A 27,893-nucleotide genomic window follows, 5' to 3' on the forward strand; every position below is an offset into this window, starting at 1 on the left:
ATGTGTTGTGTTGGCAACGGGAAATGAACATCAATGCCGAATTTTGAGTTAGAGTATCGTGTTTAGAGTCGTTTAAAATTAATAATTCAGTTTTAGCAGATAATTCTTTGTCGTGTCTGCTAATTGTGCTATTGTTACAAAACAGGTTTCACCGACATGTTTCGACCTTCACTTGAACATAAAAATATCTGATATTGTAAATGTTTAATAGTTATTTGTTTTACAAGGGGGCAAAGTTGATGTTTAACCGCTCGTGCTAATATTGTTCCCCGAACTAGCGAAAGAACCCAAAAGTAAAATTTGAAATTCTTGCCCGAACTAGCGAAAGAACCCAAAATTTAAATTGGAATCTTGAGCGTTTGAGGGTTTTAAAGGCACGAGGGTTAAACTAATTTTGCCACCGTGTGAAAAACAAAATTTTTCACCGCACCAACGCAAGAAGAATACTAAATGTAAAATATCAAATTAAATCAAACCAAATCCAATCCAAAAGATCGTTATTACATAATTATTTAGTTAATCCTACCATCAGCCAACTTAAGGAAACAACTCAAGCATCAGATTACTTTGCCACACATGTGGATAAAATAGATAAATTGCAACTTACTGTTCAGTTTTTGAACAATCAAGAGAGTTTACCTGCTGGTGTGGTGTAAAACAAATGTTCACACTCAAAGCCAACGTTTTGTTTATTCCCTCATTACAAAGTTGATGCAAACTCGGGACATTTATTTTACCTATTGGTTTTTAACTCAAGGCAATACTCGTAGGTGTAATACATTTTTTGTAGCCACTATTATAGAGTGGCAAAACAGCCTTTGGAGTTAAATTGTCATTTTGATAATATGTCGGAGGAATAATGCTTTAAATGCAGAAAGCATAAGTGGATTCTGTGGTGAAAGTAACGCACTGATAATAAAATTTCTGCTTGTTCATTTTTTTTCGTTAAAAACATTTACATTTAGTACCACTTGCACCATCCCAACTTGGGTTTAACCCGTTAAACCGTTAACCCAGTGTCAAATTGTACTGGACACCATGGTACCTAACTCCAGGTTTAACCTCCACGGGGTGCCACGGGTTAGTGAATGGTGCAAGTAATGGAATTTATCGTTATAAGTTATATTGTTTTCGGACGAGTGTATATTTTTGTTAGACCACTGCAATGCGAAAAAACAATATTTTTACACGGTATCGATTAAAACGAATTCATGCAGCCAGTCCAAGGCACGATAGACACGCCACTGTCATGGTTAATTAGACAGTATCATTCATATTTTCATAATTGACAGTATTTCATCCAGAGACAAGTAAACTATACAGTGTGTAAAATAGTGTAAATTAAATACGGGAGAATATTTAAACGGTGGTTTGGTGGAAAATATACCTTAAAACCAGCACACGCCGCTGCGATGCAACGCAACCTCACAGTGTCAGAGGGGCTACCGCGAAAACCAAAATTCGCAAATTGCGGGGATCTTTCTCTTTTACTCCTATGAAGGCGTAATTAGAGTGACAGAGAAAGATGCCCGCAGTTCAACAAACTTCCATTTTCTCGGTTCTAGCCCAGGGAGGGAACTGACGGAACTTGTCACCCTTTGCCCCCTTCTCCTCATTGAAAGTCGCCCGACGTTCAATCGGAACGCTCCTACAACAGAAATATTGAGCCGTTTCCAAAATGCGGAATTTCCACATTGAAACTTCTCATTTGGGAATCCACGTTTTACTTTTCCAATATGAACGTTAACTTAATGCCCTGATTTTTTCCTGAAACTGAGAACTAGGTATGCCATCTTTTTTAATCTTTCCGCAATTTGCACATCTGTTTAAGCGTCGCGACGGAAGAAAGTTGCATCAAACGAAACTTTAAAATGATTGGAGGTACAAACAGCAACACCATCCATCCATCCATCCACCCATCCATCCATCTATCCATCCATGCATCCATCTATCCAACCATCCATCCATCGATCGATGAATTGATCCATGCATCGATGGGTCCATCGGTCATCATCGACAGTTAACAGTTTAGGCGATGGTACCATACGCCAGACTTTATTATTGACTCATCTCTATAATTATATCTGCCTACATAATTTCCCTCAATGGTCGTGTTATCTGGAATATGGTCATCTAGATTAATCTACTGGGAATCAAACTACATTAACTGAATTGTTGTGGAGTGGATTGGGAAATTATGAACAGAAGCCGGAAAATAGCCATTTAAATACCAAAAATAGGAAATAATGACCGAACAAATAAGGTAAACGTTAGTACGTACGTAGGTAAACGTAAGGGAAACGCTCGACGCGGTCCCAGTACATGTCATCTTGAAACTTAAGTCATTGTCAATAGAGGTGATAGCAAGGTGTCGTCTATTGGGCATTAGCATGTCGAGCTCTAGTACGTTTACCTTAGTGCGTTTTATGCTTATAGGATATAATTATAACCAACGGAGACGCCATGTCTACAATTTTCGGTTCAAAATAATCTGCCGTTTTTTGCGGGGGAGGGGCACATCAAATGTATACGTAACGTAAACATAGCCCTGTCAGATAAACGTCAGTCCATACATGTGGTTGACATGTCGTTGACCATTGGCCGCCTATTTTCGACAGAGGGGAATGCCTGTTCATGACCAGGTGTTAATGACAATGAGTGAACGGTAGGTATCATCAATTTATTTCTGTCATATACCTAGACGAAAAAATGAAATTGAGGCACTTGATTTGATTTTATGATGCCCGATAAAATCATGTGTGGTACAATCGAATCAAGTGGGATCAGAGAGCAAATTTCTATTTTCGTCCACCTTGCACAATTAAATTGACCATTTAATCAGATTGTGCTAAAATTGTCTCATCTTGACTGGGCTTTAGATCGCATTATCTTTCTAATGCTATAGAGAAAAAAATACATAGAGTGCTCACTCTATAAGTTTGTTTTAGTACCAAAACGACTATTATTTTCATAGTCGACATCTGGCATCGAGTAGTGGAATTATCAGTACTGCTACTTGACAATAGATGTTCCAACGACCGAAAAGTCTAATGCTCAACAATTTTCAGCTAATATTATGTATAACTCTTTTCGAAATCCTTCTGTTTGTAATATTTGTTGTTCAATACAATTTTCGTTAGTCGCGATACTAAAGAATTCTAGTGAAGAATTGGGTGCCCTGAAAACCAGCGCAGTATCTTACAGACACTGCATATGCTGAGCGGCATCCTATTTCTGCCGCCCTAAGCTAAAAGGCAGTTTTTCGACATTTTGCCAAAATGGACTTTTTGTGATATTCGTAATGTAGAGATCGAGACGCATCGACCACTTTAGCCCGTTTTCCGATAAGTGGCTTAGTTTTCGAGAAAAATATCGTAAAAAGACCGTATTTGCACTAATTTTCGTTCGTTCCTAGTCTAAAAAGCGACTATTTGACAAAGCCAGGCTAAAACAACGTATATGCAGCTATACGTTTTTTTACGCTCTGGTTTGCGTAAAATCTTATCCACCATATCTAGCCTAAAATAACGTATAAGCCAAAAACTAGGCTAAAAATACGTAAAAGACGCTATACGCACTTTAAGATTAGGATCTTTAGCAAAATTTTAGATCTGATACTAGTCTAAAAAATCGTATAATATTTTTTTTTGTTTAACCCTTATCTTGGCATCGTAACACCCGTGATACATGGAACATTAAAAAATCTAGCAGGTTCACTTTATTACTTAACAAAATAATTCTGCTATAGATATGTCGATCTACCCTCCTTTATTATAGCAAAAAATAATACATATAAATGTCATTGTAAATTAATTCATAATTATCAACATGGCGCCACGGAAACAACAGATCTTGTTTCGTGCTGTAAGTTTTGCACTTATTTCTTAGATTAGTATATATTTTTGCATAATCTACATTTTAATACACTTACTATCTGTTAGTGTATTAGGATTCACATAGTGGTCCCATTTAAAAACATTTAACACATAAAATATTTACATAAAACCATTACGTATCATATTTGATACATTGCCAAGAACTCATAAAAGTACATGTGTATTATATTTAATACATTGCCAAGTTGTCGTCAAAATAGCTGTAGATGGTTTATTTTATTTTTATTTTTTTTATATTTGTGAGGGGTTGAAATATATGTTTTCAATACGTCATATTAGTCATCATAGTAATTAATTAGTGAACTTTGTTTTTTTTTTTAAGTAATGGATGTTATTTAACAGTATATTAGGACGCCGTAGCCTTTTTGCTACGCCGTAGCACGTAGCACGGAAAAATATATGAATTGCAAAAAATGGCCCCAAAGTAAAAAAAACAATTTTTTTTTACTTTCACTTTATTTGTTTACTTTTCATATTTTACTCAACTTTTTGCTGACGACTTTTTTGCAACTTTACGGGATCAAATTTTCCGCCCATGTGATCAGGTATTCGTAGATATAATTCATTTTTACAGGTGCGATAGTCATCTGATGCTTTAGATTGCGTTTAATTAGCAATAAATATTAATTTCTGTTGCATTACATGTTTTATTTCTACTATAATCCACATTTTCTTTTAAAAATTAGGTAACTATTTTGTTGAGGGATTGGCATTGTATCAAATATGATACGTATGATTTTCCGAAACTGGAAAATCCTGGATTTTTTTCCTTATTTTTTAAAGTTCTAGTATACTCAAAAGGTGACGAAAAACTAAAAAAAAATTTATATTTAAGATATTTTGAGTCTTGCCAAGATAAGGGTTAAATGTCTCATACGCCATTTTAGCCTAGTATCACTTAACTTTTTTACGTCACCATAATAGTCTTTAGAAACGTATAACTATTATACGCTCTTCTAATTTTGTATGGACGTCGTATTAAACGCAAACAAACTTTTAAAATGGTTGAAAGTGCGTCTAACTAGTTTATAACGCAGTATATGCTCCAACCTTCGTCATGCTCCCCGCGCGCCGAAAGACACCTTTACGCTAAGTAAAAGCCGTCAGCCGCAAGCGCAGGCTTGTGGCTGCCGGAATGAGAGCGGAGGTGGCTTTTTGCGAGCGAAATATTGACCGAACGCCAAGGTTAAAAAAAATACTTTATTATTGCATTACCATCATATGTTATTAATAATATGTAGTGTTTACAATTAGTACCTTCGAGTATTATCATTTTTAATAAGGTATATACTTTATAAATGCCTCGCAAATACTTCCGCTCGACAGCAAATACGTCTTTCTAGCGTAGTTTGTGATGGTAAAATTGTTCATACGTACTTTTCTACAGCAAACGTGTATATATATATATATATATATATATGTGTGTATATAATATTATCTTTAATTCTCAGTTGGTTTTCGGATAGACCCAGGTTCCATACAAAGATGCCCATGGTCCTTTGTCCTGGTTATCTAAATACTTAGGCGGAAAATGTTATACTGCCCGTCATTAAATTTCCCTTATATATATATATATATATATGTGTGTGTATATAATATTATCTTTAATTCTCAGTTGGTTTTCGGATGGACCCAGGTTCCATACAAAGATGCCCATGGTCCTTTGTCCTGGTTATCTATATATATATATATATATAATATTTTACTTAAATGAAATACTTAAGTAGGTTTTATCTAGTTCATATCGCACCAATAGATTTCGATAAGAAATGTCGTAAATTAATTGCTGCAAAGTATATTACGTTTTATTTATCATAGTATTTATATATTATATTACAGTACTATCTATTACGTTTTAAAAAAATATATAAAAACAATAAGTCAGCAGCAAGCTGGGTTCTCCATACAACTGTAGTTACGCTCTCATTTTAAAACGATTAGCTACATTGCTCTAAAACTTTGTACTCAGTAAAGGATAAGGTATATCTATGCCTGTAATTAATGTGTAGCTTCAGATACCATGGAAAAAAATACAGCGAAAATAAGTTTTTCATACAAAACTTATTTTTCCTCTATTTCATTAGTTTTGTTGGAATATAAACTAATTAGGTACTGGCATAGATATACCTCATGTCATTGTATGTGCAATTTAGTACAATCCAACACGTTGTTTTAAAATGAGTACGAATCTCCGTTTTTATGGGACGTAAAAATTCGGCTGAGCTTACTGCGGACTCTGTTAAGTTTCGTTGCTCATGCTCATTAGAAGTATATGTAATGTCATTAGTAGAGTCGAGTAAATCTAGTCTATTATACAAATAAAATCAGAAAGGCCGTACACTAAAAATTTGTTACATACTATTCCCACTAGTTAGGTATCTACCGCCAAGTTGTTACCAGTGGTAACTACTGGGAATTAATATCCCACTTTTCTTCCCAGTAGCTACCACCAACTCAGTTTTGTGGTAACTACTGGGAACTTCTTTTTCCAGTAGTTACCACTGGTAAAAGGTGGAATTTTTTCCTAGTAGTTACCACCAACATTTTTTTACAGTACAGTTTAAATGTTTGTTTATTATATGAACACAAAACACTTTACTACCAGGCTATTATTAAAAAAACAAGATCCAGCGATTACTTTTTGGATTATAATCTTCATTACCATACAAAATTAACACATAGATCGGGTTTTTCCCACTAATTACCATCAAGTTGTTACCAGTGGTAACTAATGAGATTTGTTTCCCAGTAGTTACCACTGGTAAAAGGTTGGATTTTATTCCTAGTAGTTACCACCAACATTTTATTAGTTCAATAGTAATAAAAACAGTATAAGTAGAATACTATAAATATAGAGGCTTTATTGAACCCTAACAAGATTGTAGTGGTAACTACTCCCATTAGTTACCACTGGTAACAACTTGATCGTAACTAGTGGGAATAACCCAATTTATATGTTAATTTTGTATGGTAATTGAGATTATAATATAATCCAAAAAGTAATTGCTGGATCTCGTTTTTTTAATAATAGCCTACTAGTATGGCGTTTTTTGTTCGTATATAAATAAACATTTGAACTACGTGACTGTTTTTTATTCCCATTTCTTCCATAAATACTAATCTATAAAACCGTATATTCGGTGTTTTTATTGGTATACGTTTTTTTACACTAGCACGCTAGTCGAAAATCTGGTCAAATTCATAATTTTTCCTAGTATACTAACCAAAAAGGCCGAATAGCTGCTATAGGGTCTTTTAACTTAGGATCTCAAGTGCGAATTATTCATTGGTACTAAGCAAAAAGGCAGCATGTGACATATACGGCGTTTTTACCTAGTTTCTACTTCGGAACTAAGTTAGAATGCCGCATAACGCATGTTTACCGCCTTCTTGACTAGTACGACCTACTCATTTTCAAGCTTAATACTAATATAAAGTGTTTTTTATAAAATAAAAAAAAACTGAGCTGTTTAGAAACATAGTATAAATACCTAAAATAAGTACATATATATACCTATCACATACAAAAAGAAAAAATGGAAAAAGTTTTACCGTTTCGTAGAAATTCAAGAAAGATGTTTGGGTTGGTTTTTTGCGATTATCTCGAAACTAGCTTTTGTCGAAAAACTGCCTTTTAGCTTAGGACGGCAGATTTGGTGTATGTTTCTTTTATAATATTTATGTTGTACCTACCAAATGTATGTTATTTTACGCCAAATAAATATTTTCTATTCTATTCTATTCTATTCTAGTATCAAGTAGCGGTACTGATAATTCCGCTACTCGATGCTAGATGTCTACTGCGAAAATAATCGTCGTTTTGGTACCAAAACTGATGTATAGAGTAATCACTGATCACTCTATTCTTACTATATTTCTCTATGCTAATGCATACTACTCTGTAGCAAAGGTGATAGGGAAAAGAAAATTCGACTACAAACTCACTGCAATTTATTACCATTACCAGTACCGGACAGCACGAAACTGACAGAATTTGTGTGCTGTCCCCATATCGGGAGGGCGCCACTTCTCGCCAGTTTGAACAGACTGGCTAGTAACACTAATATGGCTATGGACAGCAGGATCCAGCGCGCCATCTCCACGTATCCCAGCAGGGAGTGAGTCTGCTTCAGCTCCTGTTGGATTTCTGGCGGCAATTCTGCGCCCTGGAGAAATAAGCAATGGAATTATACAAATGGGGATTTTTGGTTTTCAACCCTACGATGCGGAGTGTAGTTAGATGGTGCCCTTCAAATAGAAAACATGACTTTAAAAACTATTTTTTTTATAAAAGTAATGACGCCTGTTATGGGCAAACCAGCAAGTTTCCTAGTAATTTTGTCTGGGGAGGTTTCACGAAAATACGTTTAGAATATTCTGGTAACGGCCATCGCTATAATATGAGAGATGCATTGATAATTGAGGTTATCGATACAAGAACCCCCTACCTGTCATTAAATTATACTCCTAAAATTTAGATGTCTGTCGGTTCAAAAAATATGTGAAAAAATTATGAGGCAGGCTTAAAAAGACTTTCAATGTGAACTATTTTGAACATGATCAGTTGCTGATCGGTCGTGACTGCGTCCATTAGTATTAGCAAATAGCTGTCCCCTAGTAAAAGCAAACATCCCCTTTTGCTTGGTTTTTCGTAATTTCGTAAAATACGTACTTTTTAAAATCTATTTCCACTCTACATCATAGGGATGAAAACAATAATCCTTATTTTCGCGTACGGATACGGCTTAAGTTTGTTCTAGTTTTGTTCTCCAGTTTGGATCTTTGCGGCAACCTAAACATGAGCTACCTCGTCGATCCAGAGTAACGGGAACACGCCCGTGCGCACGTTTTCTAGCTGCGGGATCCCCTTCATCTGCCGGAGCTCGATGTTGAACTGCAAACGTCTCGCACCTTTCAACACGACGCCAGTTATCTGTAAATACAAGCTACTTTTAAAAATATATTTTTGATAAAGCGTCATTCTATGGAACTTGCTAACTATGTAAACAAACCGCCATATTGAAACTGTCTCTGAATGATGAATTTACTAGTGACTTTTGTTTACACAGTTAGCAAGTTCCATGGAATGACACTTTACATAAGTACACACTTTTGATGCTAACTGTACTTTCTTTACTCCTCAAGAGTTTCCTAATAAACCTAAAGCCCTAAACTCAATTGTTGTTGTTGTGACTGCGTCATCTGATCAGCTCCATGCCATGTGACCGTATTATTGCATTGCATTACGAAGTTATGAAAGACTTCCAAAGGAGAATGGGCACTTTAGTATGGGCAGTGTCCCATGGATGTATACTGTTGAGATATATTTCGTTTTAAAGCTCTTAATCGTAGTATCATTTTATTGTATGGCACCAACCTTAGACAACTTGCAGGGACCGAGCTATATACAAAAAAAAGTTGCGCACATAAGCAGTTATTTTTCATAATACGCTTTATATAATAAGTTGTAGCGTATTTTAATAGAAAGAATATGAAGTATGGTTTATGGTTTTTGTATCAACACCAACGATTAACTATTTAAAGGGTTTGAGTTTACGGTTTTACAAAATCGTCATACTAAAAATTACTTGCTGTACAGCGGAATAAGAGTGTATACACATGGCATGTATGATATTGAGAAGGGGTTCAAATTAAAATTACACGAAGACACACATACACATGTATACAGGCAACATTGCCTGCTGGGTTAAAATGCCAAGCAAAATGGCCCTCACCGGATCAAGATACACGTAAGTGTTGTGCTTCTCTTTATCCGGACTGATGCCTCCAGCGAAGTACTCCAGTAGTTCCTCGGAGGCGAGGTAGAAGTGTGGCAACGTCGCCAGCGCCGGCGCGCCCTGACACGGCTCCAGGTTCAGAACGCCCATCAGTAGGCAGCCGTCGTGATTGGCGCTCCAGTTCCTGGAAAGAACACTTGCCTACCAAACTGTGGGATACTAATGTTGGATAAAATATAAGACGACTAGCGACCGCCTTACTAAAAAAGTGAAATCGGAGTTCCTTTGTTTCATAAAGTTAGTTGTATTGTTTGTCATATTATCGTTAGTCATAAAACTGAAACCGTTAACTTTTCAGGATTTTCGTAAGGTTATTCTATAGATAGGTTAGTTTAGGTTAGGTTTGTTTTATGACAATCCTGAAAAGTTACGCGTTTCTGAGAAAAACCAATTATTACTAACGAAAATTCGGACACAATAGAGACTCCGTGACATCATCATTAATTTTAGTAAGGAAATTCACTCATCTATTACTGTACGAGCTGTAATACATACAGGCCGCCCCGGCTTCGCACGGATTAACAAATTATACACCTAAACCTTACTTCCTCAAGAATCACTCTTTTTATAGGTGAAAACCGCATGATAATCTGTTCCGCAGTTTTTGAGTTTATTGCGGACAAACACACAAACAGACAGATGCGGCAGGGAAATTAGTTTTATAAAGTGTAGTGATTAATCTTATAAAAACAATAGAAAATACATACTTTCTGCAGTAGCACTTGTTATCCCGGTTCGCAGTTTTAGCTGCCAGTGCTTCTTCAGCTATTTCGTAGTAGATGGCGTTCATGTCGAAAATGGCGGCTGGGCCGACCAAATTGACGTACAGAGATCTAAAAAAAGAATTTTTTCTAGTATTTTTGAAGTAAGTGTTTGGGTACGGTGACAACTTCTTATTAATAGTACCTACCTGGGAGAAAGAAACTCAAAAATGCGCGTTTTCCCAAAGATAAGACCTAATAGCTAGATCGATTTTTCGCCCCGAAAAACCCCCATATAGCAAATCGTTAAAAAAGGTTTGTGGTTATTAATATTTGATTATTAATAAAAAAATGGTACTTACATAGTTAAGCACCTGTAATTAGTCTAAAGTTAATTGATTCCATTGTGTTACGACAGTTAAGCCATTTCTATTTAAGTTAAATGCATGAAAGTGTTAGCGTATGCTATATTATACTTGTATGTGTACGAATTAAGTACAATAAATACAATACAATACAATTTACATAGTTAATTTTCGTAACACAATGGAATCAATTAAGTTAAGACTAATCACAGCTTCTTAACTGCGCTTAATTACGTAAAAAATTTTAGCTAGTTCCGTCAGGTAAGTGATTTCTGACACTATTAGATGACTTTAGGGCCACTTGCACCATCCCACTAACCCGGGGTTAATCCGTTAAAACGCTAATCCCGTGTCAAATTGTACTGGTAATCATGGTAACATCAGATTTAACCGGTTAGCTCCGGGTTAGTAGGATACATACATACATCACTGGCTCAGCGACCCAAAGAGGATCTTGGCCTCCGACACAAGAGAGCGCCATTCTGCCCTATTCTGCGCCACTTCACGCCAGTTGGGTATTCCGAAGGCGGACAGGTCTTTTTGGGCTTCGTCAATCCAGCGGTATCTGGGACGGCCGGATGATGGTGCAAGTGCCGCTTAATCAATAAACAACTACTACCTGCATACTTCGGGCTCAAAGGAGTACAGTCGTTTAGGAGGCGAGTCCTCAACCGGTGGAAAGACGGTCGCGTCCGACCCGTTCAGCTGGTTACAGTACGGGTCCCGCCAGTTCATCTCCTTCTTGCCCTTGTAAGAGACGATGTGACCGAGCTCTTGAAGCTCTTTTGTTCCGCGCACCATCTGGTATGGACCAGATTCTGTTAGATTCATCTGAAGAAGAAAGGGAGCGAAATTGATACCTAGGTAGAGTAGGTAGGTGTCTGATGCTTAACGCTCCTTCACTATTTAATAGGTACGTTATTTTAATTAAGTTTATATTGATTAGTTAAGAACTATGACCTTTACTAAATACCTGCCTACATAAATATAGCTTCTGCCTGCTTATCGTTTGCCTAGAATTAGTATTTCATTAGCTATTTAACTTTCATCGTTAATTCCACCCCCTTTTCACTCCCCTAAAGGGATGATTTCCGCGATGAAAACTACCCTATGTCCCTATGGTGCCGGGGCTCAAAATATACCGGGTGTGGCCTGTAACATGAGCAAATAATTAAAACGTAGATTGTACTCCTCAAACGGTGACACTTTTGTTCAACAACTTTTAAAAATTATGAAGTATATATAGACTCCCTATTTTTCATACAAAATAAATATTATCTTCAATGGACGCCATCGCCACGCCATATCATTGTGATTGACATTGCTTGTCACGCCTTAGACATAACAGAATTCGCAATATATTGCGTCTTAGAATAAACTTCAAAGTGTATTAAAAATCAAACCACAAGTTATTTTTAAAAGTCACTGAACAAATGTTGGTCAGTATGAGGAGTACAGCCTACAGTTTAATTTTTTGCTCATATTACTGGCCACACCCGGTATAATACCTACCTATATACACACACCTACACACGCACACACATTTACATTTACCTACTAGGTACCTACCATTGTACAAAACCGATAATTGATATCGAAAAATCGTAAACAATCCAGATTTTTTTAGTTTTAGGCTTTTATCTGGGTTAAGCGTGCATTATTTAATTAATTTATAAAGCTGACCTTTTACTTACATGACTAAACATGGAGAAGTAAAAACCGTTTCCGTCTTCAGAGGGACGCATCGTGGCAGGTTTATCTGATTTAATTTTTCCGCATACTAGACCTGGAATAAATGTCGTGAAACAAAAGCTTAATAAATAGGTACTTGCAATGAAAACGTCTATCCTGAAAGAATGCTAACTAACGAAACCCTACACTGAGCATAGCCCGACATGCTCTTGGCAGATTTATTATAAAATAAATAGAATAAACAAGTTGAGAAAACACGACAAATGTCGCTTTTCTCCAAAGCTCCTAACAATTTTTTCAACTCCTGCAATTGTCAGCTTTGAGAAATTTTATTATGACCGAGGAGAATAAGCTTTTCATGAAAATTTACTTTTTAATAGGTACCTAGTACTTATTTTGTAAGGTGGCTATACTTCATTTCATACAAAGATCCAATCACGTTCTACCTCGGATCAGTGCGTAGTCAACGTGCAATCGTTAACGCTTCCTAGCGAACGAAACGCAACTATCACTGTCGCACTAGTAGGGAAAAGCGATAGAGAGAGATGACTACGATACGTTACGGCAGAGGTCTTCAAACTTTTTTACCTGAGGGCCATATTAAATAAAAAAAATAAAAATAAAAAAGCCTTTTATTTCTAGTCATTGGCGAGAAATGTAAGAAGGTACATCAATTAAATCTTATTTATCTTATTAATCTTAGTAATCTAGTTATTTTAATATTACATTGCATTGTTTCTATGTCAAAATTATAATTAGATATGTCAAGAAAAGCTTACATTTTATTTAGGTATTTACACTGATATAGTTAGTCGGACCAGAACCCCTCATCGGGTGAAGGCCTCCTCCTAGGACTTCCAGGTTTCCCTATTTAATTAATGCAGTATGTTTCCAGTTTGTACCGGCTATTTTCTTAATGTCATCCGCCCAGCGGCTATTCGGTTTGCCTTTACGGCGTTTTCCTGGAGGGCCATATTACCCCTCAGAAACCTGCGCGCGGGCCACCGTCGGTTTTTGCGTCGGGGGAGGGTGTCGGTTGCTGCTGTTAGGTTCCACTCTCAATTAATACTGAACCCTTGGAGCATGGTTCCGCGGGCCGGATAGTAGGCACTCGCTTTAGAGGTCGGCGGGCCGGATTGGAACGCGTCACGGCACAGAAGAAATAATAGTACTACCGTACAGAAAGGACACTTCCTACAAACGCGAAGTTTGACAACGATTCAGGGTCGAATCATGCTATCCCTTTCTAATATATAGCACTATCCCTTTCGGCTATTTAGGGTTGTCAAAATTCAAGTAATTATCTTATCTGTGGTCGTGCACGCACAAGGAAGTCAAGTGGTGCCAACTCTAATAATTGCTCGGAGCAATGCTGAGCCGAATGGAGCCGAGTTCGACCGAAGTCAGGAGTGTCTGCCCACTGGTCACGGGCCGGATTTGGCCCGGGGTTTCGAGACCCCTACGCTACGGAAACGATTGGCAGGTTGACTACGCGGCCTGGGATCTGGCACTATTTATACTTAGAAGATTATTAATGAATATTTGATGGCAGTTTATTCCGGCATTTACCTTCTATTAGATAAGGGAAGAGGGTGGGTTACTATGCGGATACATTATTTATAACCCGTAGCTGATTCAATGTTTCTTTTTACGGCGCGATTCGGGAAATGACCTAAATATGAAATAGTAAAGATATGTGACGTTTCACGGCAAAAGGTAACTTATCCACCATCGCGCGGCATTGAATTTATATCGGAATATCGTTAATAATGGCGTAAGCGCCATTGACAATAAGGTCCCTTTTCATGTGACGTTACACAATTTGTTTATAATTATATTAATTATATCTATAGTAACAGTATCATACTCACTTAAAGCTGAGTTTCCCACGCAGTTAAGGTGGATGCCATCGAAGAAGAGGTCTCTGACCTTGACCCGCAGGAACGGATCCGTCAGGTTGGTGAACATCTCCTCTAGTGCTCCGTTGATCATTCCCGCTAGACTCGGCATCAGCTCTTGGACTTCAAGCATAGCCGCCTAAAACATACATTTACTTATAACTTTGATCGCGTATAGCACACAGAACTTTTGACCTCAGCAGTGAACATATTAGAGGGAAAATAACAACCTGAACCCCTAGTTTGGTTCAATCGATAGGCCCCGTGCATGAACTATAGGAGGCAGCATAGGAGCCGTCAGATTTTTGGCGCGAGGCGTTGTCTCGTTTATGCTTTCGATGTAGCCCACAGGATGGTAGAATCTACTATGCACAAGGAAACGTACCGACGAAAACGGTAGATGGTAGCACTTGCTTTGGCAATGTACATGTGCACATATGTATTCGATTCAGGCCACATGATTCCAGACCCTCCTACGCGCACAGTCCTTATAGCGTGACGAGCGTTCATGTTTGCGTTTTGTCAACTTAGGTCTATTTTTGCATGGGATTTTGAACATCGCGCCAAGCAGGACGTTTTGGAAACAACGCGTGCGTCACTTCACGCTATTGAATGAAATTTACACTGGATACATAAATAAGATGGTTTCCGGCCCTCACCATGTAAGTGAAGTTGATGACAGTCACTTCGTCGTCTTCCGACAAGGAGCTCGTCTCCTTCTGGTCGAATACGAAGGTCTTCTTCAGCGTGTACTCCACCGTGTCATTCTCACCGTAGCCGAGAATTGTCCGCTCTCTGTATTCACTGGAAAAGAGTTCTCGTAAAATACAACTGATATAGGTATTATAATATACTTATGTAGGTACTCGTATAGAGGAACAATGTTATTTTCACCACACCAGCTCGGAAAGGCTTACTTTGCCCTTCAAAAATACTGATAGCAAAGTTGCATTTTATTCACATGTGAGGCAAAGTAATCAAATGCAAATTTCGAGTTGTTTTCTTAGGTTTGCTGGTAGAATTGACTTTTAAATGATGATTTTGGATGATAAATATTTAATTACATTCATTTGGATTTGATTTTGTTTTGGAATCTTTCGCTTCCTCGGGTTTCATTCAATATTAGCACGAGCGGTTAAACAACAACTTTGCTCCCTTGTAAAACAAATAACTATTATTTATTGTATTATTTATAGTACTGACCTTACCTTAAAAACTAAGTAACGGTGCATATACAACTGTCTTATTCGTAACAGGGGTTTTTAACACAACTTCGTTCTTTGGACGTAAATCCTGGAGTTTCTACAAGCGGTCTGTAATTAAATTACTGACATATAGGGCCCGTGCATGAACTGTAGGGGGCAGCAGCATAGGAGCCTTCAGATTTATCAATTAACCACTCATTTATTTCAGACATAAGCCCATATCATTTCTTATTGTTAGTAGGTATATAATACAATATAATTAATCTTAATCGTTATGTCTAGACTAACTTTTATTGTTTTATCTGTATAATACCGGTGATGAAGGTCATACTAAACATTATATTCTGCGAGGTCAAACATGATATGACAAAAATATAAGCTGTTTCTTACATTTAGAAAAGCTAAATTTTTTCCGAATAGTATATTCAAAGTAATCAGAAACGAGATGGCATTTTCGGCTCGATTCGGGAAATGAATTAGAGACTCACTAGATCTATGAAAAGGGACTTTATTGTCGATGGCGCTTACGCCGCACAGCGTCGCGTGGCACTGTATTTATATCGGAGCATCGTTAATAATGGCGTAAGGGCCATCGACAACAAGGTCCCTTTTCATAGATAACGTCACAAATAGTAAAGATATGTGACATTCCACTGCAAAAGGTACCTTATGGCGGCTGGCGCCGCGATTCGGGAAATGAATTAGAGATTCACTAGATATTCCTTATTACTATAGAATTTACATTTATAGAATTCTCATACAAAAGCAATAATAAGAAAACGAATTAAAAATAATTTCAACAATAAATGCACTCGTTTCTGTATTCCGGAAATAAATGCAACCTCAAGCAATTTATTAATACAAACGTTGCTATTAGAATGTGGACAGTAACAACCAAGAAGTGTATGGGAAACAAACGACGCGATTCGGGAAATTAATTAGAGATTAACTAGATACGATATAGTAAAGATATGTTAACGTCCCACCAGTAAAGGTACTTTATGGCGGTTGGGGCTTACGCTATTATTAACGCCGCTCCAATATTATTGCGGCGTTATGCGACATTAGTGCTTGAGAAAGGAGACCTAGGCTCTCCGAAACATGTCGCGTGAGTGACTAAAAACAAGCGAGTCTAATTACCGTAAAATTATTTAACAACTGAATATGCACATTATGTAGGTACTCAAAATTAATCACCACTATGCTCTTACTTATAGACGTAGGGCCCGATCTCTTCAAGCTCGGGCTTGGCGCCTGCGCTGATGTCCTCGGGGTTGGTGACGTTAAACACGTAGACCTTGAACGTGAGCGGCATCGGCAGCTTCCGCCACTTATCGAACATCTGCGACGACGGGTCGATCTGGACGTTCTGAAAAATATGGGAGAATACCTTGATATCTCGACCAACATGTTGAGAGACTCGCTAGCTAGGTGGCTGGATCAAGGTTAAGATGCAAAAGGCGGTAGTCTTGGATACGGCGTGGATAGTCCGGTGGTTCCTCTGTCTACGGCCCTAACCACCGGCAGATTGGGCTTTGCCCTACTGCTGGAGGCTCTAAACACCCTGAGAGACTTGCTAGCTAGGTGGCTGGATCAAGGTTAAGATGCAGAAGGCGGTAGTCTTGGACACGGTGTGATTGTCCGGCGGTTCCTCTGTCTGCGGCCCTAACCACCGACAGGTGATTAGTTGATCTTTTTGGGGTTATAATACTGGCATAAGATAGGTATATTTAATACCTATATACGGTATATACGACTCTCTCTCTCTCTCATATGCTCTGACAAACGACTCTTGTCAAACTATAGCTATAAACTATAAAAACAACACCTCAGCATTTTTTTCAAGCATTAGCCATATTTTGCGTCCTTCACCTTAAACAACCTTTTACTATGGGACTTACCCCGAATTGGCGGCTATCTCAATAATTTTGACTGATCAGTTGTCGATGTTTTCTATATTATGAGTGAACAAAAAAAAATCGCGATTTCGGTATTGGAACCATAGTAAAAGTTACTCCAATGACCGATATACTCACCACGAAAAATTTGGCTAAGGGTTGAAAAAACAACCCGTAAAGTAGGAATTATCAAGATTATACTAATTACCTTCTGTATTTGACTTCTTACAATCTTTGGTATGCCCCACGTCGCAAGTAAAATCGCCAACATCAGTCCACACAGTGAAATAAAAAAAAACAATCGCAATTTTTTTCCAATCATTGTACAATCTACTAGGTATTCGATTTTATGAAAAGCAAATAGGAGTCGCTTAACTTCAAACTCGGGTAAATCCATCTGTCAGATTAAACATTTTGGTATTAAGAAAAGGGTATATTTGAATATGATAATATTTGCTGAGAGGGCCGAATGGATTTACCCGAGTTTGAAGTTAAGCGATACATAGGAACTTTCAACCTATAATTTTAATGCTCTTTAAATCCAAAAAGCGCTAGTTTTGTTTAAATATTGAACCAATCGGTTGTGTTCGAACTTTAAATTTTATTTAACGAAAATTTTAAATGGGTAGTCCATAGTTAGTTTAATGTAAATCTTTGTACTTATTAGATTATTTAATAACATTTTACGAAAACAAACAGAAAATAATCTTAAAGCACTTGAAATCTAAATAAATTAATCTTTCTTCAATTTAATCGGTTATTTACGAAAACAAATTTAATTCTATTTTTTCTTTCAGCTATTTCTTGACGCGATCAGACTTTGACTGCCTTCTTACGTATCGGAAACTATTATAGATTGATTACAGCTTGCGTTTAGCAATTTCCTCGTTTTGTCTTGCTACGATGACTATTAAGTATTTGCTGACACACTTGGGTGAATCGAGAAAAAACTAACCCACCACCTAGCTTAAAGCCACCCATTCACACTCCTACCTTGTAGTACGCCTCGTAGTCCGCCTCATTGGGTAGGATTGTGTGTGGGGGTCGCGGACTACGTGCCGTCCTACACCACCCAAGTAGGATGCCTACTTGGGTGTTGTAGGACGGCACGTAGTACTCCTACAAATCCTACAAGCCCTGCCCACCGCTGTAGTCCGCCGCGCGACCGACACTTGTGAGAAACGAAGCAGTACTGATGATGGACGGCAAAACAGTACCGTGTGTGAGCTATTTCTTGCTCCGTAGTCCTGCAAGGCGTACTACAATGTAGTTGTAGGAGGGTGTGTGAGCTATATCCTACGCCGTAGTTCTGCGAGGCGGACTACAAGGTAGGAGTGTGAATGGGGGGCTTAAGGGGCTACCGCGCGCCAATGACCTTCGATCTGAATCCCTTAGTTTCTAATGTTTTTTGTAGCTTATTTTAATAGCCACGGCTTTAAGCAATATAGTATCCCATATTTACTTCAAAGTGGTATCGTCTTCGAGATATTTGGCATCAAAGTAGAACAATTGTTCATAAAATATAGAAACTCATGAAAATTTCATGAAAAAATAACGTTTGTGAGCCTTGGATGCTATCTTATACTCGTATACGACGCGTACTGTAGCACCAACACATTTCTATGTTATTTTTTAAGATACCTAATTTTTAAAATTGAAATAATATTTTAATTGAAATTTATTGTCACCCTACCAATGGTTAAGTCTAAAGAGTTTCCAAAGTAACAGCCATAAAAAAGCTAAAGTATGAGCAATATGCTGTCAATTTGTCAGTGTCAAATTGATAACATCCCCGCCAAATCGATGGCACTTTCTGACGTACACCTACTTCCCTTCAATAAAAATAGGGTGTCCATGTATACAGTGTTTATTAATTTTAACGATATCATTAACTGAATCATATCTAATGATAGTGAAGTAAATTGCATGAAGTCTCGCGTATTGAATTCTATTAATGTTAGTTATTAATATTTTTAACTCCTGATCACCAATTAAATTTTGTACCGTAAAACGGGGTGAGTAGGTTTCGCGGGGAGAGGTGGATTATGAATGGGGAGAGAAGGTTTGAGAGGGGGGTGAGAGGGGGGTGAGTGAAATAATGTATTCCAATTTAAAATGGAGCTGTAGTAATACGCATAGGTAATCAAAAAAATCGATCCAACAATCTTCCAAAATAACCTTTGTATGAAAACCCTTCTCACCCCAAATACGAGGCACTACGGGGTAAGGTGGCTTTTCCTCTTTATCGTCAAAGTTATGAAATGGAACTACCCAAATAAAATAAAAACTAAAATACAAACGTCCGGAACACTTATTATATACACCATTTAGTTTTCAGAGGTTTGAAGTTCAGTTTTGACCCTACTCACGCCATTTTACGGTATGATTTTTGCACAATACTGAAGAAGCAATATTAAGAACAATAATGGCGCAATTCATAACAGTTAGATACATATAATTTATAACCTAGTTTTAGCTCCATAAGTCCCATAATTCAGCTACATCCTACTAGAAAATGACCGTGCAACTTCTTCACCCGCCCGAGATAAGAGGTAGAATATAACTTATAGGCACCATAATTTCCGTCGATAAATCATAATCATTTACTTGTTGCAAACCATATGTTACAGGATGTCGATCAATACACATTGTAGGAGAGGACGGAAAACCGCTAAAAGATGGACGAGTGAGTTCGAGGGCCGACACGTTAGTGGAGGCCCTCGAATAATACGAGTCCATCTTTAGCGTTTCCGGCCGAGGCATTACATAGTGCTTTTCACGACTACTGCGAGGAAATAAGAAAACATTTACATAACTATAAGTACTAGCCCGCGATTTCTCTGGTAGCAAATTACTAGCCACTGCCTGTACTGTCTCTTGAATTTCGGTATAGGCGTCAGCGTAAGAATATCATTTTCTTCACTAGAAGAACTCATTTTTATAGCGAGCGTAGATACGCGTTTCTTATATTTTTTAGTCAAACACAATATACACTATCTAATTCAGTAAGTATTTTCAGCTCCCGCCTTTTTTACTTTTTTTACCACTTTTAAGAGACGTTTTTCTGTTATTTGCTTCAAACCGACTCTAAAATTACCACAAACAGCTACAAAAGTCAAAAACGCCTTAAGCGTGAACTGAATGGATAATTGTTAAAAAAAAATGAAGTGAATGGTTTTGTCATTTCTTTTTTTTTTAAACAAGAAATTGGTTCTATAAATAACCTAATTTTATTTTTGAAGGAAAAAGTTGCGCAAAAAAAGACCCTTTATTGTTTTTTTATGTTTTAAATGATACTCATTGCTGTAGCGAACTGTCACCAATGACAGATGATGATAACAATGAAACATTGTAGTAGTGCAGGTTCAGGTGCTACAGCTATTGCCTACTTTCCAGCTTGGTTTTAGACCATCTATTGCTACATTTCCGAACAGTGGCGTGAAAATTATATAAATGCAGCCATGGATTTCTAGGGCGTGGCAACATGTTGTGTTATTTTGAATATCATCATTTACATTCTTGCAGGGATTTAAACCACATTAACTGAATTGTTTACGTAGAGTGGTTGGTGGTTATAATAGTTAGGAGCGAAAAATTATAATCCCATACATAAAAAAATCAAACATTTTATTATAGGTAACCTAATTAAATACAATTGACAAAATGTAGGTACCTCGGCTAAGAAATATACTACTCAGGTTGCTCTGGTTCCTACACTGGGCTCAGCCTGTCATATTTTCAAAAGCTGCAATAATTAGAAAAAATTGCAATGATCAATATTATATAGGTACATAAAATTGTGTAAAAATATTTTCTACAAGTACCCTGGGTGGAAAATGTTGAGTACATTTGTATATGGAAAAGCTACCTTCCACCATAACTATATAGTCATAAAAATATTTAATGAAAATCTAACTATGTCTATGGAGTAGTTTCAAAGTACTCTGCTAAAATCCCGTGGTAGCATGACGTCACGCCGCCGCCGCCGCCCGTCGAACGTTCCGCTCAACGCCCACGACTCTATATTTTTTTATAATGCCGTATTACAGTGCGTGTCATTCACGATGACGCGCGGATTTGACAAATCCACAGACAAAACATCCTCCAGACTGAGCATGGTCGCGCTGCCCCCTCTGCCACGCGTACGGTAATTTTACTCCATGTTCGAGTCGAAAGTGTCTTTGTGTGACGTCCGTGTCTTTGAAAGGACTAATCACGGCACGGGACTTCGTTCACCTCGTCCCGCGCACCCCCGCATTTTTGGCATCATCGGTTGCATTAAATAATTGCTCTAAACTCGTTCTAGAGGATTCCTAGTCTATGGACAAATCTTACCTTTAATTACATGCCAATACGAGTCAAGGCACGCGTTTTCGTGAATAGCAAGATTTATACCCCCTTTACTTGTGGTTTGTTTCTAGGTGTGTTGGGAGTTAACTATGTCAATTGAAAAACAAATGTTAGTTTATTGGTCAAATATATAGACACTTAAATACAATACATGTCGTACCTATGTACAATAATTTTTCTTGTCAACCTTGGCACAATATTCCATGCAAAAAGTAAGAAGATTTAGTTGTGGTAAATATTTAATTTTGTTGAAATGATAACTTTCTTTTTATCATCCAGCTGCTAGTCGCACGAAAGGATAAAAAAATAGAAATGCAATTTTGTTATTATTTATTATGATAATAATCACAACGCGACTCAAACGCATACCTACATCTCGGTTCGTTAGGTACTCTGATGGATGCATTGAATGTAGGCACCAGTATGTCATTATAAAATTACTTCATATTCTCTTTAATCCACTTCATATACTTATAAACATTTGTATAGTATCCTATTTTAGAAGTCCCGCACTTCATAGATGGTCCATAGCTGACAATGCCAGATAGGTAATAGTTTTCTTGGTAATACATGAGCAGCGGGCCGCCAGAGTCCCCAGGACATGTATCTTTGCCTTTGGCGTCGCCCGCGCACATATGCTTAACGGGAACATCAGATTCTTGCCTCAAGCATTCTGCCTTAGGTATGAGGGAGAGTTCGGTGGCAAGAAGGATGTTAGACGAGTAGGCAGACTCCGTTTCACCCCAACCGACAACGGCGAGTGAGGCGCCTTTATTTATGGGATGGTCGACGTCAAATGGTGGCAGAGGTATAGGCTTGACGTAGGCTGAAAAAAAAACAAAATTAAATACAATACGCTAGGGCCGTGGGGGCCAAGCGCGCGTCGCGCCGGGTGTACAAAGACTTATACTTAGGGCATACTAAAAATTCCTGGACTGGCCACTTAGAAAAAATAAGTCGTCTCATATACGTAACGCGTAAATAAATGTTTTTATTTCATACTTATATCAGAATCCAGACACTTTCAGTATGGTGCGCCTTGTAGACGCCACAAGGTATGGCCAGTACTTTGCTCAAAGAATTAGCATTTGCCATTAAACGTGGCAATGCGGCCAGCCATCTGAGCACACTGCCTATCGGCAGTGACTTGGAGGACGTGTTTTATTTATAGGGCTTTTATTTTATTTACAGTTTGTATTATTATTTTCAATTGTTTATAGTTTATTGTTCCATGTTTATTTAATTAAAATCTCATGAAATAAACACCCGCTTCAACACTGTAATTTTATTAGTATCCAGGGAACAATAATATCCGCCCTGAGTATTAGGTCAGTAAGCAGGGGCTTGCCACTGAATTAAAACTTAGTTATCCGCCTGTCCATCGCATTTGAATATTCATGTTGAATCTATTTCCTTAGTCAACGGGTTTGCAGAGTAGCAGCTATACTTAGGGCATACTGAAAATTCTTGGACCGGCCACTTAGAAAAAATAAATCGTCTCATATATCAGAATCCCGAAATTTTCAGTATGGCCCACGTAACTTAGAAGATGGATAGAGCACCGACATCTGTTCCTCACGGACATACTACACCTGGGGGTCTAGCCATGGTGCAAAAAATCGGACAAGTGCGAGTCGGACTCGCCCACCGAGGGTTTCGTACTTTTTAGCAGTTGTTGTTTTATAGCGGCAACAGAAATACATCATCTGTGATAATTTTAACTATCTAGCTATCACGGTTCATGAGATACAGCCTGGTGACAGACAGACGGACAGACAGACAGACAGATAGACAGACAGACAGACGGACAGTGGAGTCTTAGTAATGGCATCGATACCTAAGTATTGACAAAATTCTGCTACTTGACGCTAGATGTCGGCTACAAAATAACTCGCGTTTCGGTAAGAGAAGTGATGTATGGAGTTACCACTCTTGCCCTACTTAAGGTGATAGTCCATTTCCAACGACAGCTGCATTACTGTTCAGTTTACTATGGAAATTGACAATAACAGCGACGCGTTCAGTACTAGGAGTGCAGCTGCGGTTAGAAATGGAATATTATAAAGAAATAAAGTCCAGTCAGTCAGACCAAGTCACGATTTTTCTAGATTGAATACCGCCCCAGTGCACTACGGTGGATCAAGCGAAATCGACAAGGGTATCTACTCCACTTTCAGCAATGCATACTGATGTTACCGATGCAAATTAAAGGTATTCTGAAGCACCCCAAGGGGTTATCGAGAATATACAGCACTAAAGAGTTTTATTTAAATTCTAAGGTTCATTCATTAGCTTTATACAGTTGAGTGGGCTTGAAAGGGTTCAAGATTTAAATAAAGATTCCATTACTGCGGGAGAAGTACGAGTACTAATTGTAGATAAGTGTTATATTTAGGTACCTACTGGTATAATATAATTGATGAATATAAAGATTCCCTATTTTTTTTTTTTTCAGTTAGCCTGTTGTGGTGTCCCACTGCTGGGCAAAGGCATTATTCCCTATTTGTTTAAATGTCAAAAAACCTAAAATAGGTGGCGCCTAATACCTGATATAAAAATGACAATAGTTGATAAAAAAAATTCAAATCACACACACACACACATACTTCAGAGTGCAAAACACTCCGTCAATTACGCTTACGTTCTTAGCTACTATTGCGCTACTCTAGAGATATTTGGAACTGCAATATTTTTCAAGTGCTTGCCGGAGTGCAGGCAGACCGAAAAGGAGATGGCGGGATTGGACGTATTTTCTCCGGATTGGAGGGAGACTACAAAAGACAGGGTTGAGTGGAGGAAGCGAGGGGAGGCCTTTGCCCAGCAGTGGGACACTTAATCAGGCTAACAAAAAAAAAATTTTTTTTCAAACTCGAAGGGTAGGATGACACTCTGTCATTTCAATACAAATTTGCGACATTTGGCGTGTTAGGTTATACGTTTTATGGAGATGGCAGGTGTCATCCTACTCTTCGAGTTTGAAAAATATAATGGGCCATTCACCCCTTGATGAATCAGCAATTTTTTATTGAATAAAACGTACCCGAGAGCGGTGCCCGTTTCTGCAGTCTCATCAGTGCAATATCGTTTTCTACTGTAACGCTGTTATATTCCGGATGCTTCAAAATCTTGTCCGGATAGACCAGTTTGTTTTTAATGCATTTGTTTTTTACACAGTCCACTGGGTAGCTCTTGCGGTCGTACTCGCCTAGATAGATGGAGATACTGTAAAATATTACCATCCAATTAACACCAGAGAATATCTTAATTCTAAGACTAATTCAAATTAGGGAATCTTAATTAAAGACTTGGAAGCAATTAAATTCCAACGTTATATATAACCAAATCAAAATGTTATTTTATTTTAAAGATGGGTTCAGGAACTCTTAATGAAAATTTCAATATCTACACATAAGCTTCTTATAAAGGTCTCAATGTAAAGACAATAAGCGCCACTTGCACCATTCCACTAACCCCGGGTTAACCGGTTAAACCTGGAGTTACCATTGTTACCAGTACAATTTGACACTAAGTTAATGATTTAACCGCTTAATCTCGGGTTAGTGGGATGGTGCAAGTGGCCCTAAGACTTCCTTGTTTACTTGGTAGGGACTCGATCTCTACTCTTAAACCGAAGATAGAACAATTAATTAGATTTCAGTCGATTCTATTTCCTGTGAAATTTAAATGTAGAAACATAAACCTGCTAGCTATTAAATTTTAAACTCTTGCGAAAACATATGTGAAAACAGTCCATATAAAACTCACGGTTGCGCCATAAATGTAAGACATCACAGAAAGTAACTTATTCGTTAGTATTAAAAAAATTTGTTTAAGTGCTGTTTACTATACAGGCGCGCTATACTGGTGAAACTTACTCCTGATAGTATTTGATGTCGTGGTCCAGACAGTGCGCGGCGGTCAGAACGTGACGCTCGCCAATGAGAGAACCAGCGCATAGGAGAGGGTCAGTAGTGGTCTTGATGGACAGACGCGTTATGTTGAAGAAACTTACTCCTGATAGTACTTGATGTCATGGTCCAGACAGTGCGCGGCGGTCAGAACGTGACGCTCGCCAATGAGAGAGCCGCACATAGAAGGGTGTCGGTGGCGCAGATGGACAGGCCCGTTAAACGGAAGAAACTTACTCCTGATAGTACTTGATGTCGTGGTCCAGACAGTGCGCGGCTGTCAGAACGTGACGCTCGCCAATGAGAGAGCCGCACATAGAAGGGTGTCGGTGGCGCAGATGGACAGGTCCGTTAAACGGAAGAAACTTACTCCTGATAGTACTTGATGTCGTGGTCCAGACAGTGCGCGGCGGTCAGAACGTGACGCTCGCCAATGAGAGAGCCGCACATAGAAGGGTGTCGGAGGCGCAGATGGACAGGCCCGTTAAACGGAAGAAACTTACTCCTGATAGTACTTGATGTCGTGGTCCAGACAGTGCGCGGCGGTCAGAACGTGACGCTCGCCAATGAGAGAGCCGCACATAGAAGGGTGTCGGTGGCGCAGATGGACAGGTCCGTTAAACGGAAGAAACTTACTCCTGATAGTACTTGATGTCATGGTCCAGACAGTGCGCGGCGGTCAGAACGTGACGCTCGCCAATGAGAGAGCCGCACATAGAAGGGTGTCGGTGGCGCAGATGGACAGGTCCGTTAAACTGAAGAAACTTACTCCTGATAGTACTTGATGTCGTGGTCCAGACAGTGCGCGGCGGTCAGAACGTGACGCTCGCCAATGAGAGAACCAGCGCATAGGAGGGTGTCAGTGGTGGTCTTGATGGACAACCGAGCTATACTCGGGAACTGGCCTATCGCCGCTGGGTGACCACCTGTAGAACCGATGATATATTAATGTATCAGAAATGAGGATAAAGGGCCAAAGGCAAAGCGCTGAAATAGGTAAAAAACATGGCTTTAGATATTTATGCTAAATACAAGGAAACATAATCTATAGACTACAGAATAGACTTTTGCTTGGGACAATTGGTTCGGAGAGCTGTCACTGTCGAAATAGTGTGGAAAGTGATAGCGATAATGACAGATGACTACGATACGATACGAAGCTTTAACGATTGGCACGTTGGCTACGTGCCCTGGCCGCGTAGCCAAAATGCCAATCGCTTACGCTCCGTAGCGATCGAAACGCAACTGTCACGGTCGCGCTAATATGGAAGAGTGATAGAGAGACATAATGCTTTTCGTTGTCGAAGCGATAGCGATTGTAACCTTGGCTAGGCCGGCTGGTTGTATTACATTACCTGCTATATATTTATCTGGGGCAATCGAGGCGTCGTCCTGCTGGTTGGATGGTGGATGGATATTGGTTCCATTTTGATTGGGCGCTGGAAATCAAGTAGGTAGGTACAGTCAGCAGCATAAGTTGCTAAGCCGGGCGAGGTGTTCAAAATTACCGATTCACTTAACAATAAAGTTGGGTCGAGAACTCAAGATCATTTTGAATATCTGACCCGCTTAACAACTTCTGCTGCTGACTGTACAATACATAAATTGTGTAAGTATTATCTTGGAAAGATACCTACTTCAAATAATCAAGGCAAAAGTTCACATAATCAGCTCAAAATTCTAAATTTAAAGCATATACCATTACCGGTAAGTATAACCAAAAATCAAAATATCTCATACCTTTACAATATTTTTTTGATATTACGGAATAGTATTTAGGTAAGCATAAATGATTGATCACATTAGCTAAATTAAGTGCATAAATATACCTAAACAATCGTGATACCGAAATTGAATACCGGTTTATTTGTATGAAAAAATATACCGGTTTTGGGTCCCTGATTTAAACTCAATTGAATTTTAGGTCGCGAATAAATCTTACCAATATGTCGTCTCTCAAGGTTGACAACAGAGCTTTGGACGCACACTAACATCGAAACAAAACAAATGATTTTCAAAGCCATGTTTATGACAATACCTTAATAAATAAATAAACTAATAAATAAATACTTATCCTCACCAACGGCGAGGTGTATTAAGTGTTTATTCCATAAACCACCAGCTTTATAAAGGGATTATTCAGGAAACTACTACATTAATTGGAAACGGGGAAAAGAGACGT

General features: G+C 38.3%; 2 protein-coding genes across 2 annotated transcripts; both read right to left on the reverse strand.

Annotated features, from left to right (window-relative positions):
• Positions 1-7,828: 7,828 nt before the first annotated feature.
• LOC134666762 (sensory neuron membrane protein 2-like) lies at positions 7,829-17,875 on the reverse strand. The gene is made up of 10 exons (XM_063524042.1): positions 17,662-17,875; positions 16,767-16,924; positions 15,010-15,154; positions 14,324-14,489; positions 12,455-12,546; positions 11,380-11,591; positions 10,402-10,527; positions 9,632-9,818; positions 8,704-8,829; positions 7,829-8,062 (listed from the first exon to the last, which is right to left on the reverse strand). The coding sequence occupies exons 1-10, from the start codon at positions 17,848-17,850 to the stop codon at positions 7,838-7,840; spliced, it is 1,626 nt and encodes a 541-aa protein (XP_063380112.1). The 5' UTR covers positions 17,851-17,875; the 3' UTR covers positions 7,829-7,837.
• A 3,188-nt stretch (positions 17,876-21,063) lies between these two features.
• LOC134666695 (melanization protease 1-like) lies at positions 21,064-27,814 on the reverse strand. The gene is made up of 5 exons (XM_063523929.1): positions 27,654-27,814; positions 27,067-27,150; positions 26,481-26,637; positions 24,844-25,025; positions 21,064-22,629 (listed from the first exon to the last, which is right to left on the reverse strand). The coding sequence occupies exons 1-5, from the start codon at positions 27,733-27,735 to the stop codon at positions 22,241-22,243; spliced, it is 894 nt and encodes a 297-aa protein (XP_063379999.1). The 5' UTR covers positions 27,736-27,814; the 3' UTR covers positions 21,064-22,240.
• Positions 27,815-27,893: the final 79 nt, after the last annotated feature.

The sequence above is a fragment of the Cydia fagiglandana genome, chromosome 8, assembly GCF_963556715.1.
Source record: "Cydia fagiglandana chromosome 8, ilCydFagi1.1, whole genome shotgun sequence".
Classification (NCBI taxonomy): domain Eukaryota; kingdom Metazoa; phylum Arthropoda; class Insecta; order Lepidoptera; family Tortricidae; genus Cydia; species Cydia fagiglandana.

What these genes read in the sequence shown, in the direction of transcription:
- LOC134666762 (XM_063524042.1), bottom strand. Translation starts at nt 17,850, where the DNA reads ATGGATTTACCCGAGTTTGAAGTTAAGCGACTCCTATTTGCTTTTCAT. An exon ending in ATCGGGCCCTACGTCTATAA is followed by an intron (nt 15,155 to 16,766) that starts GTAAGAGCATAG and finishes ACTCTTTTCCAG; the next exon opens with TGAATACAGAGAGCGGACAA. An exon ending in AACAAGTGCTACTGCAGAAA is followed by an intron (nt 9,819 to 10,401) that starts GTATGTATTTTC and finishes TGTTCTTTCCAG; the next exon opens with GAACTGGAGCGCCAATCACG.
- LOC134666695 (XM_063523929.1), bottom strand. Translation starts at nt 27,735, where the DNA reads ATGGCTTTGAAAATCATTTGTTTTGTTTCGATGTTAGTGTGCGTCCAA. An exon ending in GACATCAAGTACTATCAGGA is followed by an intron (nt 25,026 to 26,480) that starts GTAAGTTTCTTC and finishes AATATTTTACAG; the next exon opens with TATCTCCATCTATCTAGGCG. An exon ending in GAAACGGGCACCGCTCTCGG is followed by an intron (nt 22,630 to 24,843) that starts GTACGTTTTATT and finishes TTTTTTTTTCAG; the next exon opens with CCTACGTCAAGCCTATACCT.